Raw genomic sequence first — 25,385 nt, forward strand, 5'->3', positions numbered from 1 at the left:
GGCCCTATTAGCTGTGGCCCTGTTAGCTGTGGCCCTGTTAGCTGTGGCCCTGCTAGTTGTGGCCCTAATAGCTGTGGCCCTGTTAGCTGTGGCCCTGCTAGTTGTGGCCCTGGTAGCTGTTGCCCTGCTAGTTGTGGCCCTGCTAGTTGTGGGCCTGGTAGCTGTTGCCCTGCTAGTTGTGGCCCTGCTAGTTGTGGCCCTATTAGCTGTGGCCCTGTTAGCTGTGGCCCTGTTAGCTGTGGCCCTGCTAGTTGTGGCCCTGCTAGCTGTGGCCCTGTTAGCTGTGGCCCTGCTAGTTGTGGCCCTGTTAGCTGTGGCCCTGTTAGCTGTGGCCCTGTTAGCTGTGGCCCTGCTAGTTGTGGCCCTGTTAGCTGTGGCCCTGTTAGCTGTGGCCCTGTTAGCTGTGGCCCTGTTAGCTGTGGCCCTGCTAGTTGTGGCCCTGGTAGCTGTTGCCCTGCTAGTTGTGGCCCTGGTAGTTGTGGCCCTGCTAGTTGTGGCCCTGGTAGTTGTGGCCCTGGTAGCTGTGGCAGCCTTTCACACACTGGCCCGGTTTTTTCTGTAGGCTGGAAGGTGATGTGTTGCTGTAGAATACAATACACTACATTCTCTCACCTGCCTGACTGTCTGTCTGTATGATGTATGACACACACACACACACACACACACACACACACACACACACACACACACTGAATATAAGCCTGTAAATCCTTGAATCCATTTAAGTGATTTTCACTGCAGTAGGTTAACAGGAGAGAGTGAAGAATTACAAAGGTCTAGCTGTGCTCTCTATCCAACCGTTCTCAAGGTGAATCTGTGCTCTCTATCCAACCGTTCTCAAGGTGAAGCTGTGCTCTCTATCCAACCGTTCTCAAGGTGAAGCTGTGCTCTCTATCCAACCGTTCTCAAGGTGAAGCTGTGCTCTCTATCCAACCGTTCTCAAGGTGAAGCTGTGCTCTCTATCCAACCGTTCTCAAGGTGAAACTGTGCTCTCTATCCAACCTTTCTCAAGGTGAAGCTGTGCTCTCTATCCAACCGTTCTCAAGGTGAAGCTGTGCTCTCTATCCAACCGTTCTCAAGGTGAAGCTGTGCTCTCTATCCAACCGTTCTCAAGGTGAAGCTGAAGGACATACAGGCTTCCTGGTTTTCCTCTACCCTCAACCTCTCCTCACACCCCGACCCCTGACCCCGACCCCTAGGCCTCACCCCCCCCCCCCATCTTAAAGTGGTCCACAACAACCCTTAAATCCATAGACAGTAGAGGATCAGAAAAAGGCCATCAGCTGGATTTACCTTAATAAATTACACATTGTATTGGAACAAGCCACTCCAGATACCTCTGTCATCCTCCAACATCACATACACTACTGAGCTGAAGGCCTGTATCCCAAACTGCACCCTATTCAATCCCTATACAGTGCACCACTTCTGGCTGGGATCCATAGGAAGTTCCATAGGGCTCTTATCAAAAAAGCAGTGCACTATATAGGGAATAGGGTGCCATTTGGGATGGAGCCAACATGTGAGGAAGGGACAGTGGGGTCACTGCATTTAGGCCTATTGATTGGTTTCGGGGTTTGATCCGAAAGGTCAAGGCCTGGAAGCAGAAAAGGTCATTTCCTACTTAAATGTCAACTTCCTTTAGGGGATTAAGGGATGATGTTTCTATGTGTGATTTATGTTGGATTAATGGCCATTTTTATTATCAAATGCAAAACAGGGATCCTAACCGCTGAAAGGATAAGACTTCCAAAATGAATGGTTTGATGTATATTGTTGGCTTACAGTATAGTGTAATATAGTATAGTGTAATATAGTATAGTGTAATATAGTATAGTGTAATATAGTGCAATATAGTATACTGTGGTATGGCATAGTATAGTATATTGTAGTATAGTGCCGCGTACTATATTTTAGTGTAATGTAGTATAGTGTAATATTGTGTAGTATAGTGTGGCATGGCATAGTGTAGTATAAATGTTGTAGTGCAGTGTAGTATATTGCAGTGTAATATAGTATAGTGTGGTATGGCCTAGTGTAGTAAAATATGTTGTAGTGTAGTATATTGTAGTGTGGTGTAGGATAGTATATTGTAGTGTAATGTAGTAATAATGTAGTGTAATGTGTAATATAGTGCAATATACTATAGTGTGGTATGGCCTAGTGTAGTAGAATATGTTGTAGTGTAGTATATTGTAGTGTAATATAGTATAGTGTAATACCATGCAATATAGTATAGTATTGTGCGGTATGACCCAGTATAGTATAGTATAGTATAGTATAGTGCAGTGCCGTGTAGTATAGTATGGTATGGCCTAGTGTAGTATATTGTAGTATGGTGTAGTGTAGTATATTGTAGTGTAATGTAGTAATAATGTAGTGTAATGTGTAATATAGTGCAATGTAGTATAGTATAGTGTGTAGTATATTGTAGTATAGTGTAATATAGTGCAACATGGTTTGTGCAGTACCGTGTAGTATAGTGTAGTATGGTGTAATATAGTACAGTGTAATATAGTATAGTGTAATATAGTATAGTGTAATATAGTGTAATATAGTGTAGTGTAGTGTAATATAGTATAGTGTAGTATAGTGTAGTGAGGTATAGTATAGTGTAATATAGTACAGTCTAATATAGTATAGTGTAATATAGTATAGTGTAATATAGTGTAATATAGTGTAGTGTAGTGTAATATAGTGTAGTGTAATATAGTATAGCGTAATATAGTATAGTGTAGTATAGTGTAGTGAGGTATAGTACAGTGTAATATAGTATAGTGTAATATAGTGTAATATAGTGTAGTGTAGTGTAATATAGTGTAGTGTAATATAGTATAGCGTAATATAGTATAGTGTAGTATAGTGTAGTGAGGTATAGTATAGTGTAATATAGTACAGTGTAATATAGTATAGTGTAATATAGTGTAATATAGTATAGTGTAATATAGTGTAATATAGTATAGTGTAGTGTAATATAGTGTAGTGTAATATAGTATAGTGTAGTATAGTGTAGTATGGTGTTATATAGTATAGTGTAATATAGTATGGTATAGAATGGTGCAGTGTAGTATAGTGCAGTGTAGTATAGTGTGGTGTAGTATAGTGTAATATAGTGTAGTGTAATATAGTGTAGTGTAATATAGTATAGCGTAATATGGTATAGTGTAGTCTGACATAGTATAGTATAATATAGCATCGTGTAGTATAGTATAACATCATATAGTATGATATAATATAATATAGTATAGTATAGTATAATAAGGTATAGTATACTACAGTATAGTATGGTGTGGTATAGTATAGTGTGGTATAGTGTGGTGTAGTATATTATAGTATAATATAGTATAGTACATGGTGGTATAGTATGGTGTAGTGTAGTATAGTATACTAGAATATAGTGTACTATAGTGTAATATAGTACAGCGTAATATAGTATAGTGTAATACAGTATAGTGTAGTATGGTGTGGTATAGTATAGTGTGGTATAATATAGTATAGTGTAATATAGTATAGTGTGGTATAGAATGGTGCAGTGTAGTATGGTGTAATATAGTACAGTGTAATATAGTATAGTGTAATATAGTATAGTGTAGTATAGTGTAGTGAGGTGTAATATAGTATAGTGTAATATAGTATAGCGTAATATAGTGTAATATAGTATAGTGTAATGTAGTATAGCGTAATATGGTATAGTATAGTCTGGCAGAGTATAGTATAGTATAGTATAGTAGTATAGTATAGTATAATATGGTATAGTGCAGTATACTATAGTATAGTGTAGTATAGTATGGTGTGGTATAGTGTGGTGTAGTATAGTACATGGTGGTATAGTATGGTGTAGAATATAGAATATAGAATATAGTGTTGTAGAGTGTAGTATAGTATAATATAGTATAGTGTGGTATAGTATGGTGAGGTATAGTATAGTGTGGTGTGGTATGGCATAGTATGTAGTATAGTATTTAGTAAATATATCGTATGGTATTGTATGGTATAGTGTGGCATAGTATAGTATGGTTTAGTTTTGGCATAGTATGGTCTATAGTATAGTATGTAGAATAGCATAGTATAGTATCGTATAATGTGGTATAGTATAGTATATTGTGGTATAGTGTAGCATAGTGTGGTATAGTATAGTATATATTATCATATAGTATATAGTATAATGTGGTATAGTATATAGTATAGTGTGGTATAGTATAGCATAGTGTGGTATAGTATATATTATCGTATAATGTGGTATAGTATATAGTATAGTGTGGTATAGTATAATATCGTATAATGTGGTATAGTATAGTATCGTATAATGTGGTATAGTATAGTATATAGTATAGTGTGGTATAGTATAGCATAATGTATAGCAGGGCTGCAGAGGAGCACAGATTATGTCAGTAGCACATCACATCAAGGACTTTACAGTGCAGTATTGGGGGAAGGAAATGTCAACAAGGACTCACTAAGGATTTTACAGTGCAGTATTGGGGGAAGGAAACGTCAACAAGGGACAATAAACAACCCATAATGAATTGAATAATGAATCTCTCCCCCCTCTCTCTCCCTTTTTCCTCACTCCTCTCCCTCTTCTCACCTCTCCTCTTCCTCCTCTCCTCTCCCTCTCTTCCAATCACTCTCCTTCTCCTCTCTCTCCTCCTCCTCTCCGTTTCCTCTCCTCTCCCTCCCCTCCTCCCCACTCTTCTCTCTCCATTTCCTCTCCCTCTTCTCTCCTCTCCCTCTCCCCCTCTCCCCCTCTCCCTCCTCTCCTCTCCCTCTCCTCTCTCTCCTCCTCTCCTCTCCTCTCCTCTCCTCTCCCTCCTCCTCTCCTCTCCTCTCCAGGCACATGAGTTTCTTTGCGTCCAAGGCGAGTCCCACCAGTGTGATTCTGGATCTGTGGGAGGCCCAACACTTCCACAGTGGAAACCTGAACCAGCTGGCCACCGTCATGGCCGACATCGGCAAACAGGAAGCTATGATTTTCCTGGTCTCAGACGGAGAGTGCTAGCCTTAGCTCTGTCCCACACTGTCCCAACACTGCACCCTATTCCCTAGATAGTGCACCAATGTAGGGGACTACCTAGGTAATAGAGTGCTATTTGAGATCGGCCCCCTAAAAAAGGAGAGGACTGGAACAGGGTAGAATATACAGACACATGAGAGGAGAGGAGAACACTCCCCCTCTCTCGCCCCTCCTTTACAAGAGAGAAGAGAAGAACAGAACACTCCCTCCTCTCTCCCCTCCTTTACAAGAGAGAAGAGAAGAACGGAACACTCCCTCTCTCTCTCCCCTCCTTTACAAGAGAGAAGAACAGAACACTCCCCCTCTCTCTCCCCTCCTTTACAAGAGAGAAGAGAAGAATGGAACACTCCCTCCTCTCTCCCCTCCTTTACCAGAGAGAAGAGAAGAATGGAACACTCCTCCTCTCTCTCCCCTCCTTTACAAGAGAGAAGAGAAGAATGGAACATTCCTCCTCTCTCTCCCCTCCTTTACAAGAGAGAAGAGAAGAATGGAACACTCCCCCTCTCTCTCCCCCCCTTTAGAAGAGAGAAGAACGGAACACTCCCCCTCTCTCTCCCCTCCTTTACCAGAGAGAAGAGAAGAATGGAACACTCCTCCTCTCTCTCCCCTCCTTTACAAGAGAGAAGAGAAGAACGGAACACTCCCTCCTCTCTCCCCTCCTTTACAAGAGAGAAGAGAAGAATGGAACACTCCCCCTCTCTCTCCCCTCCTTTATGCGAGTGAAGAACGGAACACTCCCTCCTCTCTCCCCTCCTTTACAAGAGAGAAGAGAAGAATGGAACACTCCCCCTCTCTCTCCCCTCCTTTATGCGAGAGAAGAACGGAACACTCCTCCTCTCTCTCCCCTCCTTTACAAGAGAGAAGAGAAGAACGGAACACTCCCTCCTCTCTCCCCTCCTTTACAAGAGAGAAGAGAAGAATGGAACACTCCCTCCTCTCTCCCCTCCTTTACAAGAGAGAAGAGAAGAACGGAACACTCCCCCTCTCTCTCCTCCTTTACAAGAGAGAAGAGAAGAACAGAACACTCCCCCTCTCTCTCTCCTCCTTTACAAGAGAGAAGAGAAGAACAGAACACTCCCCCTCTCTCTCCCCTCCTTTACAAGAGAGAAGAGAAGAATGGAACACTCCCCCCCTCTCTCCCCTCCTTTACAAGAGAGAAGAGAAGAACAGAACACTGCCCCTCTCAATCCCCTCCTTTACAAGAGAGAAGAGAAGAACACTCCCCCTCTCTCTCCCCTCCTTTACTAGAGAGAAGAGAAGAACAGAACACTCCCCCTCTCTCTCCCCTCCTTTACAAGAGAGAAGAGAAGAATGGAACACTCCCCCCCTCTCTCCCCTCCTTTACAAGAGAGAAGAGAAGAACAGAACACTCCCCCTCTCAATCCCCTCCTTTACAAGAGAGAAGAGAAGAACACTCCCCCCTCTCTCTCCCCTCCTTTACAAGAGAGAAGAGAAGAGAAGAACACTCCCCCTCTCTCTCCTCTCCTCTATGAGACAAGAGGAGCTAAACAGAAGCAGGATTTGGGAACAGGGTTCATGTATGTTATGTTAGATCTACCCCATGTCTCCATTCAAATCCCGGATGTCTGGGGAAAGCAGGACCTGGGAGGGAGCTGGTCCTGTGAAGTTGTTTCTGGGTGATGTGCTTTTGTCAAAGTAAGGCGGGGATTCAATCCGTATGGCGATGTCGACAATGCATCTGTTAAAGGCAATGTTCCCACATTTGCGGCGATTACATTCAAGGTAAAGGGTGCATATGTCAGCTCAATTGGAAATTGCCTTTAAAAAGGTGCATTGTCGGCAAAACATGATCGGATTGAATCCTGGAGAGGATATCTGGTACACGGTATGGTATATAACTATGTCAGACAGGAGTGGAAAGAGCTCTTTATGTTGTTTAAGTCAAGTTCAGTAGCCATCAAGGTTTAAAGTATAGCCTTATATCCAAGAGACTTAGGATGAGATGACCGACAAGCATTTACCAACACATGGGCCAAACTTGGCCACAAAGTAGCAATATGCAAAATAATTACATTATCCATGGACATCATGAAAAGACAACGTCACAATGTCAAGATGGATTATCTATGTTTATGTTTAGTCAGAGACAAACAAAATAGTGTTTCAATATCTCATCTAACCTCCCAGAGAAATCTGTCTTGCCGCTCTCTTACCAATGTGTGGTCAAGCTGCAGAGTAGATTTATTTCTGCAACTGGAAAAAACACACGGTTATCACTCTAGGGTCTATGACATCCACTCACTATCCATCCATTAACCCTGTGGTGTAATCTGATCTGTTTATCCATCTGTCATCACCTATGGTTTTAAAAAGGAAATGAGCTGGACTTTTAGGCAGGCCATAGATTTTACGTCATGATTCTAAAGAACACATCTCACGATTCTAAAGAACACATCTCACGATTCTAAAGAACACATCTCACGATTCTAAAGAACACATCTCACGATTCTAAAGAACACATCTCACGATTCTAAAGAACACATCTCACGATTCTAAAGAACACATCTCACGATTCTAAAGAACACATCTCACGATTCTAAAGAACACATCTCACGATTCTAAAGAACACATCTCACGATTCTAAAGAACACATCTCACGATTCTAAAGAACACATCTCATGATTCTAAAGAACACATCTCACGATTCTAAAGAACACATATCACGATTCTAAAGAACACATCTCACGATTCTAAAGAACACATCTCACGATTCTAAAGAACACATCTCACGATTCTAAAGAACACATCTCACGATTCTAAAGAACACATCTCACGATTCTAAAGAACACATCTCACGATTCTAAAGAACACATCTCACGATTCTAAAGAACACATCTCACGATTCTAAAGAACACATCTCACGATTCTAAAGAACACATCTCACGATTCTAAAGAACACATCTCACGATTCTAAAGAACACATCTCACGATTCTAAAGAACACATCTCACGATTCTAAAGAACACATGTCGTAGATATTCTGTTTGATTGTTGCCGTACTGTATCAAGTCAAAGTGAAACTTCACCGCAGTACAGAGTCTGTAACATAATGTATCCATTTAGGCTGTCTGCAGCTCTTCTGCTCTCAAATCAATATTTTCTATTTTTGGTTGGTTAGAAAGTAAAAGTTAGTTATCGGTCAGATACATTTCAGAAGTGATTACCGTTGTTTTTACTTTAAGCCCAAGAGCAATGTAGATTTTGCTTTTTTGTTTCAAATGTAATATTACTAAATGTATCATGGTGAGTCCATCTATCTCTCTCTCGCCCTCGCTCTCTTTCCCTCTCTTCAAAACTCATTTCTAAAACAGGGCCCTGGTGTAACAGGGTACCCTGTTCCCTATATAGTGCATAGGGCCCTGATGTAACAGGGTACCCTGTTCCCTATATAGTGCATAGGGCCCTGGTGTAACAGGGTACCCTGTTCCCTATATAGTGCATAGGGCCCTGGTATAACAGGGTACCCTGTTCCCTATATAGTGCATAGGGCCCTGGTGTAACAGGGTACCCTGTTCCCTATATAGTGCATAGGGCCCTGATGTAACAGGGTACCCTGTTCCCTATATAGTGCATAGGGCCCTGGTATAACAGGGTACCCTGTTCCCTATATAGTGCATAGGGCCCTGGTGTAACAGGGTACCCTGTTCCCTATATAGTGCATAGGGCCCTGGTGTAACAGGGTACCATTTGGGACAAATGTTAATTTACAAAGTGGTTCTTTCCCAGTGCTATGATGGTGGAGTCAACCCTGTAGAGCCACAATATGTATCTCACATGGCACCCTATTCCCTATATAGTGCACTACTTTAGACCAGATGAGAGAGAGAGAGAGAGGGAGACAGTGAGAGAGAGAGAGAATATTTATTTTCTTCTGGTGGACACAATGGCAGAGAGAAATACAGAATGTGTCAGATCTTTTCTTTATACTTTAGGATAACAACGATGGTCATGACTTAACCAAGTATTCCTGAACGCTGACATTCTTTCTCGTTTGCAGTTCTTGTAACAACCCAGGTCAAAGGATATTTCTGTTCAATATATGATTACAGAACATCGTCAGAACAGACGACTCTGTCCGTAGTTCCTGGTTCGTTGACCACATGACTAATGTAGTAACATCCTGGAGGAATAGGCCCTGTGTTTTCCATTGTGTGGGAACAGCTACTTCATCATAATGTAATGTGTAAATACTTCTCTATACCAGCTGGATACTGTCACTTTTACATCATGTTTTTGTCAGCAGAATCGGTAAACCAAAGTTTTCTGAATAACATCTGAGGCCACTTCATCTTCTGAACAACATGAGTGAATTACCATAGTTACCTATTTAGCTACATCTCAAATGTCACCCTACTCTCTATTTAGTGCACTACTTTCAGACCAGGGCACGCATAGGAAATAGGGCCCATAGGAAATCCCATAGGGCTCTGGTCAAAAGTAGTGCACTACTATATAGGGAATAGGGTGCCATTTGGGATACAAGCCCATATTGTTAGTGAATTACCACGTTGTCTCAGTGTAACTCGTTGGTTTGTACCAATGAGCACATCTGTTTTCCTCTTGATTTGTCCCTATAATGACTAATTACATCAAAACGATTTGTTTTCTCATTTCCTTTGCCAATCGTTTCCGTTTTCATACTATTTGGTTTACCAGTAATACAAAACCCCTTTATTATATCACTACTTTGTATAGAAATGTACATTATATTTTAATATGGAGTCGAAAAAAAAGTTACAAACTTTAAACAAACTGGTGTAACATTTGTCAAAGTGTAACTCTGTAATGTGTTTGCCTAACATTCTGCTGTTTCATCTGAGGTCTCTTATACTGCTAAAGATTAAAGGTGGACTCAGCGATTCAGGAAAACACAATATCTGGTGAAGTTCCAAACAACGAAGAGCATTGAGGCACGAGACTTGTGTTCTCATGTGTTTTTGTCCCGTAGCTACCACGCTGTAGCAGAGCATACAGCCAACACCCTGCACCAACACAGGTACTCTGAGAGCAAAGTCTTGCATCTTGCTGATCTCAATATCTTCTCGTTTGTCATCTCACTGAGTCTACCTTTAAGGGAGACTGTTTTGATGAATACGTTTCTACACTTTTCTTTCCTTTAAAAATACGTCATCTCCGTATATGGAGACACCGCTACTACTACACTGGTAACTACTGGAGACAGAACACCACTACTACTACACTGGTAACTACTGGAGACAGAACACCACTACTACTACACTGGTAACTACTGGAGACAGAACACCACTACACTGGTAACTACTGGAGACAGAACACCACTACTACTACACTGGTAACTACTGGAGACAGAACACCACTACACTGGTAACTACTGGAGACAGAACACCACTACTACTACACTGGTAACTACTGGAGACAGAACACCACTACACTGGTAACTACTGGAGACAGAACACCACTACTACTACACTGGTAACTACTGGAGACAGAACACCACTACACTGGTAACTACTGGAGACAGAACACCACTACTACTACACTGGTAACTACTGGAGACAGAACACCACTACTACTACACTGGTAACTACTGGAGACAGAACACCACTACACTGGTAACTACTGGAGACAGAACACCACTACACTGGTAACTACTGGAGACAGAACACCACTACTACTACACTGGTAACTACTGGAGACAGAACACCACTACTACTACACTGGTAACTACTGGAGACAGAACACCACTACACTGGTAACTACTGGAGACAGAACACCACTACTACTACACTGGTAACTACTGGAGACAGAACACCACTACACTGGTAACTACTGGAGACAGAACAGCACTACTACTACACTGGTAACTACTGGAGACAGAACACCACTACTACTACACTGGTAACTACTGGAGACAGAACACCACTACACTGGTAACTACTGGAGACAGAACACCACTACTACTACACTGGTAACTACTGGAGACAGAACACCACTACTACTACACTGGTAACTACTGGAGACAGAACACCACTACACTGGTAACTACTGGAGACAGAACACCACTACTACTACACTGGTAACTACTGGAGACAGAACACCACTACACTGGTAACTACTGGAGACAGAACACCACTACTACTACACTGGTAACTACTGGAGACAGAACACCACTACACTGGTAACTACTGGAGACAGAACACCACTACTACTACACTGGTAACTACTGGAGACAGAACACCACTACACTGGTAACTACTGGAGACAGAACACCACTACTACTACACTGGTAACTACTGGAGACAGAACACCACTACACTTTAACTACTGGAGACAGAACACCACTACACTGGTAACTACTGGAGACAGAACACCACTACACTGGTAACTACTGGAGACAGAACACCACTACTACTACACTGGTAACTACTGGAGACAGAACACCACTACTACTACACTGGTAACTACTGGAGACAGAACACCACTACACTGGTAACTACTGGAGACAGAACACCACTACTACTACACTGGTAACTACTGGAGACAGAACACCACTACTACTACATTGGTAACTACTGGAGACAGAACACCACTACACTGGTAACTACTGGAGACAGAACACCACTACTACTACACTGGTAACTACTGGAGACAGAACACCACTACTACTACACTGGTAACTACTGGAGACAGAACACCACTACACTGGTAACTACTGGAGACAGAACACCACTACACTGCTAACTACTGGAGACAGAACACCACTACACTGGTAACTACTGGAGACAGAACACCACTACTACTACACTGGTAACTACTGGAGACAGAACACCACTACACTGGTAACTACTGGAGACAGAACACCACTACTACTACACTGGTAACTACTGGAGACAGAACACCACTACTACTACACTGGTAACTACTGGAGACAGAACACCACTACACTGGTAACTACTGGAGACAGAACACCACTACTACTACACTGGTAACTACTGGAGACAGAACACCACTACACTGGTAACTACTGGAGACAGAACACCACTACTACTACACTGGTAACTACTGGAGACAGAACACCACTACTACTACACTGGTAACTACTGGAGACAGAACACCACTACACTGGTAACTACTGGAGACAGAACACCAATAGTTTACACACACAGACATTTCCAACCAGCTCTCACAGTCTCATGTCAGAATAAAACGTTCATCCATGTTTCTCAAACGTCAATTTTCGTAGTTGATCCAAATGTCCAAGTGTTTAAGGTGAAGGTTAGGCATTAACTCTGATTGGTTAAGGTAAGGGTTGGGCTTAAAACAAAATAAACAGATTTTTAATCGCTGGATTTGAATTCGCAACCTTTAAAATCAGTGGCAGATGCTCTTGCCTGTCCACCACCCCCATCACCCATAGTAAAACAGAAACCTGCTTGAAGGTAAGTGCTCGCTGTTGACCCCTAGTGGCCGGATGGACGTCGAATATTGACTTGTGTCACGGGTGACCTGGCTGCACAATCCACAATCCATCACATCATAGATGGTTCATGGCAGTTCTCTAGTGAGATTATGCCTGTGTAGCACAGTCGTTATCACCTTTTCCATGATGGACAGTGATGTGTTTTCTAAGTGCATAACAGCTGAGTATCTCAAACCACCCCCGGAAGACACTGGACCCAGACTCCCACCCACCCACTACAGATAACATCTAACTTAGCATTGCTCCCAAATGGCACCCTATCCCCTATGTAAGTCCACTATTTTTGACCTGGGCTAACATATTGCACTACATAGGGAATAGGGTGCAATTTGGGACTCCGTGGTCTTTGTCTGACACAAACATCACTAGCTGTCATAATGGATGACAAATGCCATTTCTGTCACAAAGCTTTCTTCTCTCTCGGATTGAAAGCTCAAGTTTGACCGTTTTTTTAAATGACATGGACGCTTTTACCCAAGAGAGTTGTACAAATGGATACCTTTCACACACTACATTTCCTCAGCTTCAATCATTGTTATTCAGTGTCAAGAATTTCCATGTGTGTGATCTTGATGTTTCACTCTGACTGAAATCAATTTCCTTTTCTCAACAGAAAATAAATCGACTTCTATATGTTTTCTCTATTTATTTCCTTGATTCAATGTTCCTTGCCTTTCTGCAAGTAAAATAAATGCTGTATGTATCTCACGCAACACAGCGCTTATGCAATTATATAATTCATTTTTTAAATTTATTTTTAAAAACTTTTCTGTTCCTTATTGTCACTGGCTATACCAAACATTAGGAACACCCTCCTAATATTGAGTTTCACTCTCCTCCATCCCCCCCCCCCCCATTTGGCCCTCAGAACAGACTCAATTTGTCGGGGTATGGACTCTTCAAGGTGTCGAAAGCGTTCCACAGGGATGCTGACCCATGTTGACTCCAATACTTCCCACAGTTGTGTCAAGTTGGCTGGACGTCCTTTGGATGGTGGACACGCAGGAAACTGTTGGGTGTGAAAAACCCAGCAGCGTTGCAGTTCTTCACACAGTCAAACCACTGCGCCTGGCACCTACTATCATACCCCGTTCACAGGCACTTAAATATTTTGTCTTACCCGTTCACCCTCTGAATGGCACACAGACACAACCCATGTCTCAATTGTCACAAGGCTTAAAAATCCTTCTTTAACTTGTCTCCTCCCCTTCATTTACACTGATTGAAGTGGATTTAACAGGTGACATCAATAAGGGATCATAGCTTTCAGTCTATGTCATGGAAAGAGCAGGTGTTCATAATGTTTTGTATACTCAGTGTAAAGTGTGGTCAAAAAAAGCGTCTGTTTAGTCGAGGCCCTTTTATGTAACTTTTCAGACAATGATAACGATGATATGGATTTGTGGGTAGAATTTTGGAAATTCATTTCTAAGTGCTTTCAAGTGTTTACTTGGCCTTATGTATATATCTAACGATGACATTTCAGAAAGGTTTGTATAGTAATTCAACCTGAAATCTATGTAAATAAATTATATATTGTTAAAACAACGGCTGAAGAGTTTTACTTTCAGTGCTTTTAGTCAAACAGAAGACCCTGGGGACGTAACCCAAATGGCTAGGGAGAGTCTGCATCCCAAAATGGCTAGGGAGAGTCTGCATCCCAAAATGGCTAGGGAGAGTCTGCATCCCAAGGAGGGCATTTACCAGAGAGGCAACAAAGAGACCAAAGATAACCCTGAAGGAGCTGCAAAGCTCCACAGCGGAGATTGGAGTATCTGTCCATAGGACCACTTTAAGCCGTACTTTCCACAGAGCTGGGCTTTACAGAAGAGATTGGAGTATCTGTCCATAGGACCACTTTAAGCCGTACTTTCCACAGAGCTGGGATTTACAGAAGAGATTGGAGTATCTGTCCATAGGACCACTTTAAGCCGTACTTTCCACAGAGCTGGGATTTACAGAAGAGATTGGAGTATCTGTCCATAGGACCACTTTAAGCCGTACTTTCCACAGAGCTGGGATTTACAGAAGAGTGGCCAGAAAAAAAGCCTTTGCTTAAAGAAAAATATAAGCAAACATGTTTGGTGTTCACCAAAAGGCTTGTGGGAGAAGCTACTCTGGTCAGATGAGACTAAAATTGAGCTTTTTGGCCATCAAGGAAAAGGTACAGTGGGGCAAAAAAAGTATTTAGTCAGCCACCAATTGTGCAAGTTCTCCCACTTAAAAAGATGAGGCCTGTAATTTTCATCATAGGTACACTTCAACTATGACAGACAAAATGAGATTTTTTTCTCTCCAGAAAATCACATTGTAGGATTTTTAATGAATTTATTTGCAAATTATGGTGGAAAATAAGTATTTGGTCAATAACAAAATTTTATCTCAATACTTTGTTATATACCCTTTGTTGGCAATGACAGAGGTCAAATGTTTTCTGTAAGTCTTCACAAGGTTTCCACACACTACTGCTGGTATTTTGTCCCATTCCTCCATGCAGATCTCCTCTAGAGCAGTGATGTTTTGGGGCTGTTGCTGGGCAACACGGACTGATGCTGTCTGGACCAAAAGAGTATGTCATACTATAAGCATCAGATAAACAGATAGATATAGAGGGGCACTATTTCGCTCTCTCAGATGCTTTCTCCGGTGAGATACTGTGGTTTCATCAGAGAGGGTGAGGCGAAGTGAGAGGGCTCACTCTTGCCAAAAATCTGTCCAGTACAGTCCCAATGCGATTCTATGGCAATAATATGCAGACCTAAGCTTGTTGCCTGCATTCCTGCTTTTTGGATAAAGGGGCGCAGCGCTCACTGCATCTCAAAGCTAGAGGCGCCACTACAGACCATGGTTCGATTCCAGGCTGTATCACAACCGGCCATGATATGGAGGCCCATAGGGCAGCGGACAATGACCCAGCGTCGTCTGTGTTTGGCTGGGGGTCGGCCGTCATCGTAAATGAGAATTTGTTCTCAAATTAAATAAAGGTTCAATATATACAAAATAAATAAATAGGGTGAATCTCCGGATTCAGCAGGCGCACAGTGCAGGATGATGGGTTCCCCTAAAGTAAAATGATATCATTAATCCTGTCTAAATAAAACAATAGAAAAGACTTCAGTAGGGAGCATCACTTAGCCACAGAGGATCACTAGCTCATTTAAACAAAAAGATAGCTGTGGATTGTTTCAAAACCACAAGTGTGTTTGCGACGTCTGCAATTTGGGTAGCGCGCATGACAATATGTCTACCTGATTATTGCGTTACGGCTGTCAGTGAAAAGCATCTAAAGAACTTTATTTTAAACTTTTTTTGCATCAAAAGGAAGGGGAAGTGTGGCGAAGATAAGGTGCAGAATGGATGCATATGTAGGAACGTGCTCAATTGGCAAATATTTCTTTCTGATAGTCGTAACTCACCACTCATTTCTTCTTTCTTTTTATTCGTTTTCTTTCAAATAAAAACTTCTATTGCGAATGATAGTTCGTCAGTATTTGAACACTCCTGGCGTCTATAATCACCAAGCATCGGTGTGAAAGAGAGAAATATTATGATCTGATGATCACCATATATGATCCAGTGTAAACAAACATCATAAATACAACAGGGTTCTGTTCGAGTTCCCTGGCGCAGGAACCTCGGAGGGCCCGGAATAGGCTAGTTGATACAATGTTGCAAGTTCGTTAGCAACAGCTTCGTACCAGACCCAGTTTTGTATTTGTTATGGATCCTCATTAGCTGTTGTCAAGGCAGCAGATACTCTTCCTGGGGTCTGGCAAAATTAAGGCAGTTATATCATTACAATATACATTCATAAAATAATTTCCAACACAATAAATGTGTGCCCTCAGGCCCATTCTCCACTACCACACATCTACAACACAAAATCCATGTGTACGTGTGTGTGTGTAGTGCGTATGTTATCGTGTGTGTGTATGCATGTGTCTATGTTTGTGTTACTTCACAGTCCTCGCTGTTCCATGAGGTGTATTTTTTACCTGCTTTTTAAATCTGATTCTACTGCTGGTATCAGTTACCTGATGTGGAATAGAGTTCCATGTAGTCATGGCTCTATGTAGTACTGTGGAATAGAGTTCCATGTAGTCATGGCTCTATGTAGTACATAGAGTTCCATGTAGTCATGGCTCTATGTAGTACTGTGGAATAGAGTTCCATGTAGTCATGGCTCTATGTAGTACTGTGGAATAGAGTTCCATGTAGTCATGGCTCTATGTAGTACATAGAGTTCCATGTAGTCGTGTCTCTATGTAGTACTGTGGAATAGAGTTCCATGTAGTCATGTCTCTATGTAGTACTGTGGAATAGAGTTCCATGTAGTCATGGCTCTATGTAGTACTGTGGAATAGAGTTCCATGTAGTCATGTCTCTATGTAGTACTGTGGAATAGAGTTCCATGTAGTCATGTCTCTATGTAGTACTGTGGAATAGAGTTCCATGTAGTCATGGCTCTATGTAGTACTGTGGAATAGAGTTCCATGTAGTCGTGTCTCTATGTAGTACTGTGGAATAGAGTTCCATGTAGTCATGGCTCTATGTAGTACTGTGGAATAGAGTTCCATGTAGTCATGGCTCTATGTAGTACTGTGGAATAGAGTTCCATGTAGTCATGGCTCTATGTAGTACTGTGGAATAGAGTTCCATGTAGTCATGGCTCTATGTAGTACTGTGGAATAGAGTTCCATGTAGTCATGGCTCTATGTAATACTGTGGAATAGAGTTCCATGTAGTCATGTCTCTATGTAGTACTGTGGAATAGAGTTCCATGTAGTCATGGCTCTATGTAGTACTGTGCTCCTCCCATAGTCTGTTCTGGACTTGTGGGATATGCATGGGTAACCGAGCTGTGTGCTAGTATTATTTAAACAGACAGCTCAGTACCTTCAGTTTATCAATACCTCTTACAAAAACAAGTAATGAGGAAGTCAAATCTCTCTTCCCCTTTTGAGCCAGGAGAGATTGACTTGCATGTCATTAATGTTAGCTCTCCGTGTACTTTTAAGGGCCAGCCGTTCTGCCCTGTTCTGAGCCCTGTGATAATTTGATACAATGTTGAACTTCACAAGCAATAGCTCAAGTGAAGACCGATAGAAAAGGGAGGCAGACAGACGGAGAAGCGAGATGAAGGTGATTGAAAGAAGCGGAATTTTCATCTGCATATTTTCGACTGTTTTTAATTGTCGGCTTTATGGCCTATGTATTTTACTGAGTTGTTGATGGGAGTTATAGGCCTACGCCTACTGCTGCATTTGGCCTATAGGCTCTCTGCGTTCTATGCTCTCATTTCTTTAGCAGCCAATTGGATCACAGTGTGTCCATATTAAAAGAGGCTAGTGCTCTTTCAATGGTAACATGTTTAACTTTTAGACATTTTACTTGAGATTTGTCTATGATTAACCACGTGACAATGCTTGAGAAACGAAAACGGTTCATCATTGAAACGTGTATACAGTGGGACAAAAAAGTATTTAGTCAGCCACCAATTGTGCAAGTTCTCCCACTTAAAAAGATGAGAGGCCTGTGATTTTCATAATACAACAAAGGGTATATAACAATGTATTGAGATAAACTTTTGTTATTGACCAAATACTTATTTTCCACCATAATTTGCTAATAAATTCATACAATGTGATTTTCTGGATTTCTTTTTCAAATTTTGTCTGTCATAGTTGAAGTGTACCTATGATGAAAATTACAGGCCTCTCTCATCTTTTTAAGTGGGAGAACTTGCACAATTGGTGGTTGACTAAATACTTTTTTTTTGCCCCACTGTATATAAAATAGACTATTCATAACCGCCAAACAGATCGGTAGAAATGGTCGGACACATTGTACGCTTTCCTCAAACTTGAAACTCCCGATCATAGGAGGTCCGACGAAAAACTGCCTGTCTAAATGATTCGTTCCGGCGCCGGGTCTGCAGAGGGAAAAGAGAGTGCATTCCATAGACATTTTATTTATTTATTCATTAACTGGTTCTAATACACAATACAGCTCATCTATCAAGGATATCAATTATTCCCCTAAAAACATCTCTAGCGTGTACACATGAATACAGCAGTTTTTCGTTCGAATTTAAGTATTTTTTCGTAAAAGCTCAGTGTGCAAAGCTTGAAAAGACACTTGGTATACTTTAATACAACAACAATTTCATTTTTTAAATTCTATAATTATAATCCTATTGTTCTTGGAGCAGAAGTTGACGTTAGTGGGGGAATCAGACCATTAGGTTGACATTGTGTACAATTGTAGGAATGGGTTCATGTCAGACGAGAACCATCTCAGCCCTCTGCAAACAAACAAATACATTATTACTCAATTATTTGGTTTCAAACCCAACAAATAACTACTTCTTCACAGGCCTCTTGTGAGACTTGAGCTCTATTCAAACAGGTGTTGCTGAAGCGTTACAGATTTCACTTTTTTTGCTATTGAGCCGATATATACAGCATTTACCATGCAGTCTCCGCCAAAAAAACCCAGTTCGGAACATTGCTTTTAAATTTAATTAACGTTGTAAAGATGAATTTGAAAGATTGGGATTGAATAGAGCCCTAGATTATACAGTATTTGGTTCAATACACACAGCCACTTGTATAGAATGACTTCAATCCCAGGACAACAATGACTACAAATCCCAGGACAACAATGACTACAAATCCCATAAAAAAAAAAAAAAGGTTAGGGTCAATTCCAACTCCAACAGTCAATTAGTTGTAACGATATTCTATAAATGTTCTGTGAGATCTCACTTCCATAGTTTAAACTGGATTTGACCCCCAGCCCTGTAAACAAGCTATAGTTTAAACTGGATTTGACCCCCAGCCCTGTAAACAAGCTATAGTTTAAACTGGATTTGACCCCCAGCCCTGTAAACAAGCTATAGTTTATTTCCATAAATAGTATTTTGGATAGTGATGCTTCAAAATACTAAATCCTTTTTATGATGTACTATTCCAATTTAAACAAATCAATTACTAATATAGCTGTCGTGAAGTGAAGTATTCTGGGATCAATATGGAGTTTTCTACAGTATCTATAGTGACCAGTGCAATATGATCTGTGTCCTAAAGTACTCCCTATTTCCTTTATATAGTGCACTACTTTATAAAAGGGAATGGGGCATAGGGAATAGGGCTCTGGTCTAAAGTAGTGCACTATATAGGGAATAGGGCTCTGGTCTAAAGTAGTGTTCTATATAGGGAATAGGGCCCTGGTCTAAAGTAGTGTACTATATAGGGAATAGGGCTCTGGTCTAAAGTAGTGTTCTATATAGGGAATAGGGCTCTGGTCTAAAGTAGTGCACTATATAGGGAATAGGGTCCTGGTCTAAAATGTAGTGCACTATATAGGGAATAGGGCCCTGGTCTAAAGTAGTGCACTATATAGGGAATAGGGTTCTATTTACACAGGTGCACCTTGTCCCGGAGACATTAAAAGGCCACTCTAAAATGTGCAGTTTTGTCACACAACACATTGCCACAGATGTCTCAAGTTGAGGGAGAGTGCAATTGGCCTGCTGCCTGAAGGAACGTCCACCAGAGCTGTTGCCGGAGAATTGGATCTTTATTTCCCCATAAAATGCCTCCAACCGTTGTTTTTTGTGAATTTGGCAGTACGTCCAACCGGACTCACAAGCGCAGATCACGTTTAACCATGCCAGGACCTCCACATCCGGCTTCTTCCCGTGTGGGAAGGGGGACGGACGTGATAAAACCCTATTGTGGTAAAACAAAATGAATCTGATTGGCTGACAGCCTATGCCGTCCCATGGCTGCATCCCTGCCCAGTCATGTGAAATCCATAGATTAGGGCCGAATTAATTTTTTTCAATTGACTGATTTCCTTACTGCAGTACTGTTGGTAATGGGCAACCTTACTGTAGTACTGTTGGTAATGGGCAACCTTACTGCAGTACTGTTGGTAATGGGCAACCTTACTGCAGTACTGTTGGTAATGGGCAACCTTACTGCAGTACTGTTGGTAATGGGCAACCTTACTGCAGTACTGTTGGTAATGGGCAACCTTACTGCAGTACTGTTGGTAATGGGCAACCTTACTGTAGTACTGTTGGTAATGGGCAACCTTACTGCAGTACTGTTGGTTACCCATTACCAACAGTACTGCAGTAAGGTTGCCCATTACCAAGGTTGCCCCTTATATTACCTTAAGTACTAGAGTATAGAGGGGCATCAAACGAACCAAAGACTAAGAGGGGACTTTGAATGAAGTCGGTAGTGGAGCGATAGTTCAATGTAACATCTTAGAAAATGACACACTAAAATGGTTGGTTCAACTTTGAAGTCACTTCAAAGTGAAATGGAGCTAAGTGTGATATTTTACCAAACTAACAGCCGCTGCCCAAACAGTTGAACTGACTAGACACATTGCAGTAAAGAATGACTTGACAACACCAGTGGTTAGCATCACAATCACAGAGGGAGAATGACACACATATATATATATATATATATTCATATTCAGTGGTTCACTGGTAATACATGAGACATACAGCAATGAGCTAAGGCTTGAAATGACTCTGTTTGTAATAACACTACAACATGATACTAGAGTAACCTGCTATGAGGAACAACAGAGAAACTAGGCAGTTAGTTGGAAAAAGGTTGACATCAAATTCCTTCAGATCTTAGACTAAGAGACCAGGAAGTATGACTGACAGCAGAGGGAGCGAGTGGGAGCCAGTGGGAGGGAGCCAGTGGGAGGGAGCCAGCACAGGATGCATTTGAAAAGTCCAGGGATAGAAGTATATGTGAACACATCTTTAGCTGAGCGATAGTGAGGATCTGAAAAGCTGTCTGGTTTGCAGTGGAGTGGAGAGTGACTGGAGCTGTGCGATGCGGAGGTCTTCAGGGTTCAGAGAATGGTTCCTGTCCCCTCTGAACCACCTCTCTCTCCCCCCTCCCTTTCAGACGGGAGCAAAGGCATGGCCTTTACACAGCGGCTTATCCTTCTTAGAGTAGAACGTCTTCCCTTCCAGGTTTATCTGGCAGAACTGAGAGAGAAGAGAGAGAGAGAGACTGAGGTGAGACGACAGAGACAGGCAGAGAAACGTAGGTTGGGGCAGGTTCAGGAGAGACGTAGGTTGGAGCAGGTTCAGGAGAGACAGGTAGAGAGACGTAGGTTGGTGCAGGTTCAGGAGAGACGTAGGTTGGAGCAGGTTCAGGAGAGACAGGTAGAGAGACGTAGGTTGGAGCAGGTTCAGGAGAGACGTAGGTTGGAGCAGGTTCAGGAGAGACGTAGGTTGGAGCAGGTTCAGGAGAGACGTAGGTTGGAGCAGGTTCAGGAGAGACGTAGGTTGGAGCAGGTTCAGGAGAGACGTAGGTTGGAGCAGGTTCAGGAGAGACAGGTAGAGACGAAGGTACAGTTGAAGTCGGAAGTTTACATACACCTTAGCCAACTACATTTAAACTCAGTTTTTCACCATTTCTGACATTTAATCCTAGTAAAAATTCCCCGTCTTAGGTCAGTTAGGATCACCACTTTATTTTAAGAACGTGAAATGTGAGAATAATAGTAGAGAGAATTATTTATTTCAGCTTTTATTTCTTTCATCACATTCCCAGTGGGTCAGAAGTTTACATACACTCAATTAGTATTTGGTAGCATTGCCTTCAGGTTATGTTGATATAGGTCTGGTTTTACTGTGGCTATAGATACTTTTGTTCCTGTTTCCTCCAGCATCTTCACAAGGTCCTTTGCTGCTGTTCTGGGATTGATTTGCACTTTTCACACCAAAGTGCGTTCATCTCTAGGAGACAGAACGAGTCTCCTTCCTGAGCGGTATGACGGCTGCGTGGTCCCATGGTGTTTATACTTGCGTACTATTGTTTGTACAGATGAACGTGGTACCTTCAGGCGTTTGGAAATTTCTCCCAAGGATGAACCAGGTCTACAATATTTTTCTGAGGTCTTGGCTGATTTCTTTTGATTTTCCCATGATGTCAAGCAAAGAGGCACTGAGTTTGAAGGTTGGCCTTGAAATACATCCACTCAAATGATGTCAATTAGCCTATCAGAAGCTTCTAAAGCCATGATGGAATTTTCTGGAATTTTCCAAGCTGTTTACAGGCTCAGTAAACTTAGTTTATGTAAACTTCTGACCCACTGGACTTGTGATACAGTGAGTTATAAGTGAAATAGTGTGTCCGTCAACAATTGTTGTAAAAACTGTGTGTCATGCACAAAGTAGATGTCCTAACCGACTTGCCAAAACTATAGTTTGTTAACAAGAAATTTGTGGAGTGGTTGAAAAACGTGTTTTAATGACTCCCACCTAAGTGTAGGTAAACTTCCGACTTCAACTGTAGATAGAGGTGACATAGACAGAGGTAGAGATTAATGGAGAAGGAGGTGAGGTAGACACGAATGTAGATGGAGGTGAGGTAAACAGAGGTAGAGATGAATGGAGATGGAGGTGACAGACAAAGGTAGAGATGAATGGAGATGGAGTAGACAGACAAAGGTAGAGATGAATGGAGATGGAGGTGAGGTAGACAGGTAGAGATGAATGAGATGGAGGTGACAGACAGAGGTAGAGATGAATGGAGATGGAGGTGAGGTAGACAGGTAGAGACGAATGTAGATGGAGGTGAGGTAGACAGGTAGAGATGGATGGAGGTGACATAGACAGAGGTAGAGATGAATGGAGATGGAGGTGAGGTAGACAGGTAGAGATGGATGGAGGTGACATAGACAGGTAGAGATGGATGGAGGTGACATAGACAGAGGTAGAGATGAATGGAGATGGAGGTGAGGTAGACAGGTAGAGATGGATGGAGGTGACATAGACAGAGGTCCAGGTGAATCAGGAGACTTACAGCGCAGACAAAGCAGGTGTCGTGCCAACTGTATCCCAAGGCCTCTAGGAAGCGGTCCCCAGCATCGATCTTAAAGTCACAGCCATGACACTTAGTACCAAACATCTTCTCATAATCTGCAGGGAGAGGGAGAGAGGGAACAGGGAAGTGGAGGAGAGAGGTTAGTGATAGAAAGGAGGAGGGGAGAGGTGGGGAGAGATTGAGAGTTACCATATTCATCAGCAAAACTTTTTTTCTCCCCCCTGTAAGGTCTTGGTCTGAGAAGATCAACAACAGATCAAATAAGAAAGAAAGGGATGACATCAGTGATGTTGCTGCGGCATGTGGGGGAGGGATGACATCAGTGATGTTGCTGCGGCATGTGGGGGAGGGATGACATCAGTGATGTTGCTGCTGCATGTGGGGGAGGGATGACATCAGTGATGTTGCTGCTGCATGTGGGGGAGGGATGACATCAGTGATGTTGCTGCTGCATGTGGGGGAGGGATGACATCAGTGATGTTGCTGCTGCATGTGGGGGAGGGATGACATCAGTGATGTTGCTGCTGCATGTGGGGGAGGGATGACATCAGAGATGTTGCTGCTGCATGTGGGGGAGGGATGACATCAGAGATGTTGCTGCTGCATGTGGGGGAGGGATGACATCAGTGATGTTGCTGCTGCATGTGGGGGAGGGATGACATCAGAGATGTTGCTGCTGCATGTGGGGGAGGGATGACATCAGTGATGTTGCTGCTGCATGTGGGGAGGGATGACATCAGTGTTGCTGCTGCATGTGGGGGAGGGATGACATCAGTGATGTTGCTGCTGCATGTGGGGGAGGGATGACATCAGTGATGTTGCTGCTGCATGTGGGGGAGGGATGACATCAGTGATGTTGCTGCTGCATGTGGGGGAGGGATGACATCAGTGATGTTGTTGCTGCATGTGGGGGAGGGATGACATCAGTGATGTTGCTGCTGCATGTGGGGGAGGGATGACATCAGTGATGTTGCTGCTGCATGTGGGGGAGGGATGACATCAGTGATGTTGCTGCTGCATGTGGGGGAGGGATGACATCAGTGATGTTGTTGCTGCATGTGGGGGAGGGATGACATCAGTGATGTTGCTGCTGCATGTGGGGGAGGGATGACATCAGTGATGTTGCTGCTGCATGTGGGGGAGGGATGACATCAGTGATGTTGCTGCTGCATGTGGGGGAGGGATGACATCAGTGATGTTGCTGCTGCATGTGGGGGAGGGATGACATCAGTGATGTTGCTGCTGCATGTGGGGGAGGGATGACATCAGAGATGTTGCTGCTGCATGTGGGGGAGGGATGACATCAGTGATGTTGCTGCTGCATGTGGGGGAGGGATGACATCAGTGATGTTGCTGCTGCATGTGGGGGAGGGATGACATCAGTGTTGCTGCTGCATGTGGGGGAGGGATGACATCAGTGATGTTGCTGCTGCATGTGGGGTAGGGATGACATCAGTGATGTTGCTGCTGCATGTGGGGGAGGGATGACATCAGTGATGTTGCTGCTGCATGTGGGGGAGGGATGACATCAGTGATGTTGCTGCTGCATGTGGGGGAGGGATGACATCAGTGATGTTGCTGCTGCATGTGGGGGAGGGATGACATCAGAGATGTTGCTGCTGCATGTGGGGGAGGGATGACATCAGTGATGTTGCTGCTGCATGTGGGGGAGGGATGACATCAGAGATGTTGCTGCTGCATGTGGGGGAGGGATGACATCAGTGATGTTGCTGCTGCATGTGGGGGAGGGATGACATCAGTGATGTTGCTGCTGCATGTGGGGGAGGGATGACATCAGTGATGTTGCTGCTGCATGTGGGGGAGGGATGACATCAGTGATGTTGCTGCTGCATGTGGGGGAGGGATGACATCAGTGATGTTGCTGCTGCATGTGGGGGAGGGATGACATCAGTGATGTTGCTGCGGCATGTGGGGGAGGGATGACATCAGTGATGTTGCTGCGGCATGTGGGGGAGGGATGACATCAGTGATGTTGCTGCTGCATGTGGGGGAGGGAT

At 42.8% G+C, this 25,385-nt stretch overlaps 2 protein-coding genes across 4 annotated transcripts in view; one reads left to right on the forward strand and one right to left on the reverse strand.

The window, feature by feature from the left end:
- The window catches only part of LOC116354984 (netrin receptor UNC5A-like), a 28,984-nt gene extending 23,778 nt beyond the window's left edge, over positions 1 to 5,206 (forward strand). Inside the window, exon 4 of the mRNA XM_031797275.1 lies at positions 4,834 to 5,206. Within this exon, the coding sequence (XP_031653135.1) occupies positions 4,834 to 4,999 (166 nt within the window). The 3' untranslated portion in view covers positions 5,000 to 5,206. The remainder of the gene's footprint in view (positions 1 to 4,833) is intronic.
- A 13,242-nt stretch (positions 5,207 to 18,448) lies between these two features.
- pdlim7 (PDZ and LIM domain 7) overlaps positions 18,449 to 25,385 on the reverse strand; it is an 81,002-nt gene continuing 74,065 nt past the window's right edge. For all 3 annotated transcript variants that reach the window (XM_031797198.1, XM_031797200.1, XM_031797199.1), the window contains exons 10-11: positions 23,347 to 23,462; positions 18,449 to 21,521 (exon numbers count right to left, since the gene is read on the reverse strand). In XM_031797198.1, the coding sequence (XP_031653058.1) occupies positions 21,435 to 21,521; positions 23,347 to 23,462 (203 nt within the window). In that variant the 3' untranslated portion in view covers positions 18,449 to 21,434. The remainder of the gene's footprint in view (positions 21,522 to 23,346; positions 23,463 to 25,385) is intronic.

Source organism: Oncorhynchus kisutch, linkage group LG19 (assembly GCF_002021735.2).
Source record: "Oncorhynchus kisutch isolate 150728-3 linkage group LG19, Okis_V2, whole genome shotgun sequence".
In the NCBI taxonomy this organism is placed as follows: Eukaryota; Metazoa; Chordata; class Actinopteri; order Salmoniformes; family Salmonidae; genus Oncorhynchus; species Oncorhynchus kisutch.